Below are 9,956 nucleotides of genomic sequence, written 5' to 3' on the forward strand. Positions count from 1 at the left end.
AAAAAGATGAATAGATGGCAGATAAGTACATGAAAATATGCTCAACATTATCAGTCATTAGGGAAATACAAATTAACACTACTATAAGATATAACTACATACTATACTAAAATGACTAAAAAAAAATACATCCTGGCCATGTGCAGTGGCTCACACCTGTAATTCCAGTGCTCTGGGAGGCCAAGGTGGGTGGACTGCTTGAAGCCAGGAATTTGAGACCAGCCTGGGGTACAAAACAAGTTCTCATTTCTACAAAAAATTAAATTAGTGGGTGTGGTGGTGTGCACCTATAGTCCTAGCTACTTGAGAGGCTAAAACAGGAGGATCCCTTGAGCCCAGGAGTTCAAGGCTATGATCACGCCACTGCACTCCAGCCTGGGTGACAGAGCAAGACTCTGTCTCTAAAATAAATAGATAAATAAATATTTTTTTAAAAACAAACTAACAGTACCAAATGCTGCCAAGGTTGTGGAACAACCAGACCACTCATACATTACTGGTGGGAATGTAAAATGGTACAGCCATTTTGGAAAACTGCTTGGCAGTTTCTTATAAACTTAAACATGTAATTACCATATGATCCAGTAAGCCCACTCCTAGGTAGGTACCCAAGTGAAATAAAAACTTGTATTCCCCAAAAAGCCTGTACACAAATGTATTTAGTAACTTTATTTATACTCACTGAAAACCAGAAACCAGCCCAGATGTCCTTCAATGATCACATAAACAAACAGTGGCATGTTTATAGAAATAAATACATTCAACAATGAAAAGAAACAAGTTATTGAAATACTCAACATGTGCAAATCTTTAGCAAAAGAAATCCAGATTCAAAAACTACATATTGCATGCTTCCATTTATATGATGTTCTGGAAATGGCAAAGCTATAGGGACTGAACAACATCCGTTGGTGCCAGGACTGAGATGGAAAGAGGAGTTAACTACAAAGAGGTGACTTGAGGGAACTTAGGGGGTTATAAAACCATTCCATATATTGATTGTTGTGTTATACAATAGTATGCATTTGTCAAAACGTATAAAACTTGATACTAAGAATGGTACATTTTACCAAACTAACTGAGAAGACTAAAGCACACCATGAAAGGAAACAAAACAAAAGCGTGGAACTTCTCACCCGTTAAGATGGCTACTATAAGGGAGGGAGGAAGAGAGGGAGGGAATAAAAACCAGTGTGGGCAAGGATGTAGAAAATGGAATCCTTGGACACTGTTGATGGGAATGTATAACGGTATGAATGAAATGAAAATGAAAAACAACATGGTGGTTCCTCAAAAAAATTAAAAATAGAGTGACCATATGATTCAGCAATTCCACTTCTGGGTATATACCCAAAATAATTGAAAACAAGACCTTAGCCGGGCTCAGTGGCTCAGCCTGTAATCCCGTGCTTTGGGAGGCTGAGGTGAGTGGATTACCTAAGCCTGTGGGTTCAAGACCCGCCTGGGCAACTTGGCGAGACCTCATCTCTACAATAAATCAAAAACTAGCTGGGCGTGGCAGCGTGTGCCTGTAATTCCAGCTGCTCGGAAGGATCGCCGGAGCCCCGCAGGTGGAGGCTGCGGTGGCCGGAAGCGGCCACTGCACTCCAGTCTGGGTGACAGAGTGAGACTCCAACTCGAAAGAAAAAAGAAAACAAGGCCTTGAAGAGGCCTTGTTCACATACATGTTCACAGCAGCATTATTCATCATAGTCAATGGGTGGAAGCAATGTAAGTGCCCATCAATGAATGGATGGATGAATAAAATGTGACACACACACACACAAAGGAATATTACTCAGCCTTTAAAAAGAAGGAAATTCTGGCATATACTACAACAGGGATGAACCTTGAAGACATTATGCTAAATAAAATAAGCCAGTCACAAAAAGACAATATTGCATGATTCAACTTATCTGAGGTTTCTAGAGTAGTCAGATTCATAGAGACAGAACGCAGAATGGTGGTTGTCACAAGCTGGCGGGGGTGGGGAGAGGGTGGTGGGGAATGGGCAGTTATTATTTAATGGGTACAGAATTATAACTTTACAACATGAAAAAAGTTCTAGAGATGAACAATGGTGATGGCTGTACAACAATGAGAATGTAATTAATGCCACTGAACTGTACATTTAAAAATGGTTAAGAAGGCAAATTCTGTTATGTGTATTTTCCCACTGTTTTTGATTTTGTTTTAAAGAGCAGAGGATTCTCACTCAAGAGACTTGGATTTAGTCCACAAGGCTTACCAACCATGTGTCGTTGGGTAAGTCTCTCTTCCTATGAATATTGGTTTTTCCTGTGTAAATGGGAGATCAAACAAGACGGGATATGGACAATTGTTTTGTGAGCTATTGCTGATGTACAAGTCTGGTCACGGAGAACTTCCTGCCCCTTGGAAATGAAATGCTTAGGTGGGCATCGCTACAGAAGGAATAGAAGTGAGTAAGGGGTGAAAAGTACGGACTACGCCACTTTGGGAAACAGTTTGGTGGTTTTTAGTTTAGTTTAGTTTAGTTGTTTTGTTTGTTTTTAACAACACTACACACATGATCCAGCAATTGCACTTCTTTGGTATTTGCTCAAAAGAGTTGAAAATTTATGTCCACACAAACCTGCACAGAAATGTTTATAGCAGCTTATTCATAATTGCCCAAACTTCAAAGTAATTAAATGTCCTTCAACAGGTGACAAACTGTGGTACATCCAGACAATGGAATATTATCAGCACTAAAAAGAAATAATGAGCTATCAAGCCATAATAAGATATGGAGGAAACTCAAATGCATATTACTAAGAGAAAGAAGCCAACCTGAAAAGGCTACAAACAGTATCGTTCCAACTATATGACAGTCTGGAAAAAGTAAATCTGTGGAGACAGTAAAAAGATTAGCAGTTCCCAAAAGTTAAAAAGGAGAAAGGGACTAAAAGGTGAAACACGGAGGATTTTTAGGATAGAGAAAGTACTCTACATGATGCTATAATGGTGGATACGTGGTGTTATGAATTTGCTCAAACACAGAATGCCTGACACCAAGAATGTAAGACACCCTAATGTAAACTATGGATTCTGGGTGATGATGGTGTGTTAATGTAGGTTCATCAGTTGTAACAAATGCCAGATGCTGATATGGGGGATGTTATGCATGTGTCAAGGCAGTGAGTATATGGGAAATCTGTACCTTCTGTTCATTTTTCCTGTGAACTTAACACTGTTCTGAAAAAAACAAAGTCTAATAAAAAATAATAATGTAAATATTTAACAAGGTATAGACTAGAACAGAATAGCAGAGACAGACAAGTCAGGCTCCCAGCACAGAATCTAGCCACCTTGTGTTGACTGAGTCCTTCTAGGGAGGTTTGGACCCTCAGAACAAACTCCTCAGCCTGGTTTCCAAGTGCTTAACCATCTAAGTCTTACTCGTTTCTCTAGTTTCAGCCCATGCCTATGCTGCTCTTGGCCCCTACTTTCTACTCTAGCAACATGCGACTGTTCAAAATCCCACTCCAAACCTTTATTCTTTAAACTCCCCCTTTGAGAATGTTCTGCCCACCTCATACCCCTTTGCCTGGCAACTTCCACTCATCTTTCATTCCTCATTACCATCTCCAGGAAGATTCCCTCACCTCCTCAGGCTGGGTTGGCGACTCCTCCTCTGTGGTCCCACAGCCCTCAGGATTACCCTTATCATAGATAAGCCTGTTCATTTCATTTTTCAAAAAATAATTATGGGCACTTATTATCTTCCAGGCACTGTTCTAGGCTCTTGGGGGGTTTATCGATGAATAAAACAGACAAAAATCCCTGCCCTTGAGGAGTCTACATTCTTGGCCTGAGAAATTAAAGGGAGGCATGCTCTGCCTGTAATGCTGCTGTCCCTCAGCACACAGTGCGTCCCCAGCCCTTGGAACCTGGGGCTGAGTGGCTGGTGTAGATGATTCTGATGCAGACCACCAGGCATCAGGGCCTCAGAGCAGCCACAGTGGAGTCCAGTTGATAAGAGCTGAAATTGTGTTAGCAAGGAGATGGATGTCTGAGCAGGCAGAGCAGCCAAGGAATACTGGGATTGATAGGAAGGAGAGAAGGAGTGTCCCCCATGTCTTTCTGCCAAATCATCCCTTGCTTTCTTTCCTGGGCCACAGCAACTGTTTACGGCCCCCCCCAACCACCTCACCTTCACTCTAATAATAAAGGACAATTATGTGTAAGGAGCTGTTCCACAGCCTAGGCGTGGCCTGTCACCCCTCCAAAACAGAGCTAAGCATCCCTGTGTATACATACTTCTCCCCGCTAGAAGCAATATGGTGTAGAGTAGGTCGCACACTTGGTTGGGTATCAGATTGGCCTACTGAATAGGGAGGTGACCAAAAGCTGTTTTCACAAGCTTTTCAGACTATTCTGATACAGCGAGCTGGGCACCCAAGCTTCAGAGCAGCCAATATCCTTCAAAGCCTGCTGTGATTTGTCCCCAACCCTCCACAATTATCTCTGCCTCATCTTCTGCCACCACCATCCGCCCCTTTCCTCACGCCCTCAGGACTCTGCTCAAATCTTATCTTGTTGGTGAATCTCTCCCAGACCATATTTAAATATAGCAAACCCTCAACTCCTGCTCTCTCTATCCTTTTACCCTCCTGTTTTCTTTTCCCCAAGCACTTATTCCACCTGAGATAGTATTGGTGAACTGGAGCTTACTCACAAGGGCTTACAAAAATCGACTGTTATGTTTTGGGAACTCTGCAGGCTGGTTGTTAAACATAGCCATCATTAAAATTTAAATTATATAAACTTACGGTTAAATAAATGATGCTAAAAACAAAGGTGAAGCCAGCCACGGTGGTTCACACCTATAATCCCAGCACTTTGGGAGGCCAAGGTGAGAGGATTGCCTGAGCCTAGGGGTTTGAGACCACCCTGGACAACTTAGTGAGACCTCATCTCTACAATAAATCAAGAAAAATTAGTTGGGTGTGGTGGCGCACACCTGTAGTTCCAGTTACTTGGAAGGCTGAGGTGGAAGGATTGCCTGAGCCCAGCAGGTTGAGGCTGCAATGGCCATGAGCATGTCACTCCATTCCAGCCAGGAGACAGAGTGAGGCTCCAACTCAAAAACAAAACAAAACAAAAACAAAGATGAAAAATGCTAAAGCTTGTCACTTGCTAATTTTTTTACTATCTTTTACTGTTACTTATGTTCTTGCAATTTACATCTGTGTATCTGTACAGTAGAAATATATGAGGGGGACCCCCCAAAACCCCGAGACTGTCTTTTGGAAAGCAGGCACCTTGTAGTACAGCCTTCCTTCACTAGGTAAATGTTCTAAGAACCCATTGGCATCTGTGTACTATCTAGCGTTGTTGTGAGAGGCTATGTTTTGCTTCAGTGAGTTTTTTTAATAGATTCTTTCAACACGTTTGTCCATTTCATGATTGGTGATTTAGGAGTGCACCTGCTCACACCATGCTGAGTGTTCAGCAGTTTTTTTGACAAAAAAATGGCACGACCACGTGCCCTACCCTCCCTCTTCACCTGATCTTTGCTGATGTGGAAGAGGTGAAACCAAAAAACAGCAGAAACACTAAAAGGTATCAAAATCAATGAATGCAAAAAACTGTTTTGAGCAGTGGAAAAAGCATCTTGATGGTTGTATTACACCAAACAGAGAGTACTTTGAAGGTGACAAGTTTAAACGTATGAATAAATAAATAAATTCTGTTTTTAAATATATATATAATGGCATGCTACCGTGAATGTCTACCCAACTCCAAGCTCAGTGACATCAATTGTAGCTTGAAATCAGCTGTAATGAGTTTTACATCACAGAAATAGGTAAACATGATAAATTGGGTTTTAATTAATAGTGTTGTAAACTGTCTAGACCCAGGGTTGGCTATGGGCCTACCAACTTTTTTTTTTTTTTTTGAGTCAGAGTCTCACTGTCACCCAGACTAGAATGCAGTGGCATGATCAAGGCTCACTGCGGCCTCGACCTGCTGGGCTCAGGTAATCCCTTCAGCCTCTTCCTCCCGAGTAGCTGGGACTACAGGCACAGATCACCATACTGGTTACTTAAAAAAAATTTTTTTGTAGAGACAAGGAATAACTATATTGCCCAGGCTGGTTTCAAATTCCTGGGCTCAGACAATCCTTCTGTCTCTGCCTTGCAAGTAGCTGGGACTACAGGCACGCGCTACCATACCTAGATTAATTTTTGGATGATTTACACATTATCTACGGCTGCTTTCAAAATTCGACAGCAGAGATTAATAGCTATAACTATATGGCTTGTAAAATCTAACATTTACCATCAGGTCCTTTACAGAAGAAATTGCTGATGTCTGGTCTAGCCTTAAAAAAGTAATGGAGGCCGGGCTCGGTGGCTCAGACTGTAATCCCAGCGCTTTGGGAGGCCGAGATGAGCGGATTGCCTGAGCCCTCGGGTTCAAGACCCGCCTGGGTAGCGAGACCTCATCTCTACAATAAATCAAAAAATCAGCTGGGCATGGTAGCACATGCTTGTAATTCCGGCTACTTGGAAGGCTGAGGCGGAAGGATCACCGGAGCCCAGCAGGTCGAGGCTGCGGTGGCCGGGAGCGGCCACTGCACTCCAGTCTGGGCGACCGAGTGAGACTCCGACTCAAAAAAAAACAAAAAAACAAAAGTAATGGAAAGCCGGGCTCGGTGGCTCAGCCTGTAATCCCGCGCCTTTGGGAGGCTGAGGTGAGTGGATTGCCTGAGCCCGTGGGTTCGAGACCCGCCTGGGCAGGCGAGACCTCATCTCTACAATAAATCAAAAAATTAGCTGGGCGTGGTAGTGCACGCCTGTAATTCCGGCTACTCGGAAGGCTGAGGCGGAAGGATCGCCGGAGTCCAGCGGGTCGAGGCTGCGGTGGCCGGGAGCGGCCATTGCACTCCAGTCTGGGCGACAGAGTGAGACTCCAACTCAAAAAAAAAAAAAGTAATGGAGAGCTGGAAGCAAAAAGTAATGGAGAGCTGGATGCAAAAAAAAAAAAAAGTAATGGAGAGCTGGATGCAAAAGCCTGTAATCCCAGCACTTTGGGAGGCCAAGGTGAGAAGACTGTCTAAGCTCAGGGGTTTGAGACCAGCCTGGGCAACTTGGTGAGACTTCACCTCTACAATAAAAAATAAATTTTAAAAAAAGCTGGATGTGGTAGCGCACACCTGTAGTTCCAGTAACTTGGAAGACTGAGGCGGGAAGATCGCCTGAGTCCAGCAGGTTGAGGCTGCTGTGACCATGAGCATGCCACTGCACTCCAGCCTGGGTGATAGAGTGAGACTCCAACTCAAAAAAAAAAGTTATAGGAGATGAAATCAAACAGCAGCCAGGTGCAGCGGCTCATGCCTGTAATCCCAGCACTTTGGAAGGCAGAGATGAGAGGATTGCCTGAGCCCACGGGTTCGAGACCGGCCTGGGCAACATGGCAAGACCTCGTCTCTACAATAAATGAAAAAATTAGCTGGGTGTGGTGGCACATACCTGTAGTTCCAGCTGCTTGGAAGGCTGAAGCAGAAAGATTGCCTGAGCCTAGCAGGTTAGGGTGGCAGTACCTGTGAGTGTGCCATTGCACTTCAGTCTGGGTTACAGAGTAAGACTCTGACATACCAAAAAAAAGTGAAGAAAATGTTAATAATGCAGATTAAATGTAAATAGGTGTTGGGTCTGTAGCTGTTACGTTTGTAAATAGCAAAAACAAAAATGAGAAAATGTACTTCTAGTATTCAAAAACTATAATTCAATTCAGTAAATAAGTCAAACAGATCATTGACAAACATGTTAAATTCCTATGTCTTTGTTTTTTAACCTTTTCCCTTTCTTCTTACTCTTTAGCATGAATGAAAATACCAACATTCACATTGGTACCACACTTATTTACCCATTACAACCACAGGTTGGCTATGGATAGATGCGTTAGGCAAAACCCAAGAAAAGCATACTGTAAGAAGCAATTGGCTAGTGGAATTTATGGTAAAGAGTACTGTAGAATGTTATTATTGTTTATTTCCAGCCATGAAATTTATAATAAGCACACACACATATATATACTTTGTTTCAATTAGTAAACATCACATGCACGCGCGTGTGCGCGCGCGCACACACACAGTTTTGTTTGCCTCCACTAGAATGTAAGCTTGGGAGTAAGAATTTTGTTATTCTAGTACTTAGAAAAGCACCTGGCATGTAGCAGGCACCCAGTATATACACAATATGACTGAATAGATGAGCATAGCTTGGGACTCCCTGATTTCATGGTTTGAATGTCAGACCTTGGTTAGGTTTCCAGCCCACCATTATCCAGCAGTGTTGCCTTGAGTAAATTATTTAAGCTGTTTGAACCTTGGCTTCCTCATTTAAAAAGAGGGGATAATCCTCTTACCTCACAGGGAGGTTGTGACAATGTACGCTGCTGCCTGTCGCCTACTGTCTCTGTCTCTCCACAGATGGGAGTTTCCATCTCACCCTTCATCCTCCACCTCTGCCACCCACACTCCTTGGAGACCCAGCCCTGCTGCTGTCACATTTCAGTGATGTCACAGCTACCCCCCTGGGAAAGCCAGCACCATCATCTGATGCCCAGCCTAAGTGCTGGCTGATCTGAGAAGGGCAGGTGGTACCTGGTATCAGTCTTGGTCCATCTGTCTTTGAGCCCCAGCATGAGCCCATCAGCAAAGAAGAAGCCCAAGAAGAGCGTGGTTTCCAAGGTCAGGCTTGGATGGGACCCTGGGGGTAAGCCACCTGGAGGGGACCTTGGCAAAGTCTCCAGCCACACCAAGGACAGGGGCTTTTCAACTTGGGGGGGAAAGGTGAAGGATGAAGGGAGATCAGGAGAGTTAAAATGGTCTCCCCAGTTTTGCCCCCAAACCAAGGTGACAAAACATTCAGTTTGGGTTGGTCAAACCATGCTCTGCCAAGTGGAGAGGCATAATGAAGGGATTCAGGTGAATTCCTCTGTGTTCCCTCTTTCTCTCTCACCCCTCTGTTCCTCAGATGCAAAGTGAGAAACTGCAGGACAAGATAAAGCAGCCTGTCAACAAAGTAATTGAGCGAAACCGACTTAGAACGGTGAGATGCCCCATTCTGGTCCCAGCTTGGTGAGGCTTGGAGCACCACACAGTGCTGTCTCTGGCTGCCAGGCTGAGTGACACAGAAGGGTCAGCAGGCCCAGCCTTCAGCTGAGTTGAGACAGGGGCAGGCAGAGGAGTGGGAGGCTATCCCAGGAGAGCTGAAGCTTCTATTTTTCTGGTTTCTCATCTCTGGCAGGTATTTAAAAACTTGTCGCTCTTGAAGCTACTCAAGAGCTCGAACCGTCGGATCCAAGAACTGCATAACCTGGCCAAAAGGTGTTGGAATTCACTGCTCAGAGTTCCACAGAGCCTCCACATCTCCTCTGGGTGAGCTCGGCCCACCCATGGCCCCCATGATAGACTCCATAGCTATCTTTCCTGGGAACAGGCATTGTGCTAAGGATTTTAGAGAACAAATCTAATTTTCACAAAGGCTCTATGAGGAATTTATTGGTCCTAGTTTACTGATGGAGACCTGAGGTTCAAGAGTGAAGTGAATTGTTTCAATTAACTGAACTGGAAAATGGCAGAGCTAGGATTTGAAGTCATTCCTGTCTGGTATCAGAGCTATGGTCACAGCAACGGTTATACTTATATAATCAGGGTCTCACCTCAAGTCACTCCTCCTGGCCGCATCCGAAGTCAACACAACCTAGATATTCACCTGCAGCCTGGCCCCTGAAGGTTGAGAATTAATCTTTCTGAGGCTCAGTTCCTCATAAGTAATATCGGATTTTTTTTTTTGAGTCGGAGTCTCACTTTGTCGCCCAGGCTGGAGTGCAGTGGCCACTCCCGGCCCGACCTGCTGGGCTCCAGTGATCCTTCCGCTTCAGCCTTCCAAGTAGCTGGAACTACAGGCGTGCGCTACCAC

General features: G+C 44.1%; 2 protein-coding genes across 2 annotated transcripts in view; one reads left to right on the top strand and one right to left on the bottom strand.

Moving 5' to 3' along the window:
• Positions 1–358: 358 nt before the first annotated feature.
• The window catches only part of SYS1 (SYS1, golgi trafficking protein), a 26,033-nt gene continuing 16,435 nt past the window's right edge, over positions 359–9,956 (bottom strand). Inside the window, exon 4 of the mRNA XM_021712065.1 lies at positions 359–399. Coding sequence (XP_021567740.1) covers position 399 — 1 coding nt within the window. The 3' untranslated portion in view covers positions 359–398. The remainder of the gene's footprint in view (positions 400–9,956) is intronic.
• The window catches only part of TP53TG5 (TP53 target 5), a 5,153-nt gene continuing 3,871 nt past the window's right edge, over positions 8,675–9,956 (top strand). The window contains exons 1-3 of the mRNA XM_021712056.1: positions 8,675–8,722; positions 9,009–9,083; positions 9,282–9,412. Of these exons, the coding sequence (XP_021567731.1) occupies positions 8,675–8,722; positions 9,009–9,083; positions 9,282–9,412 (254 nt within the window). The remainder of the gene's footprint in view (positions 8,723–9,008; positions 9,084–9,281; positions 9,413–9,956) is intronic.

The sequence above is a fragment of the Carlito syrichta genome, unplaced genomic scaffold (assembly GCF_000164805.1).
Source record: "Carlito syrichta isolate Samal-C Ts95f unplaced genomic scaffold, Tarsius_syrichta-2.0.1 Scaffold303037, whole genome shotgun sequence".
Classification (NCBI taxonomy): domain Eukaryota; kingdom Metazoa; phylum Chordata; class Mammalia; order Primates; family Tarsiidae; genus Carlito; species Carlito syrichta.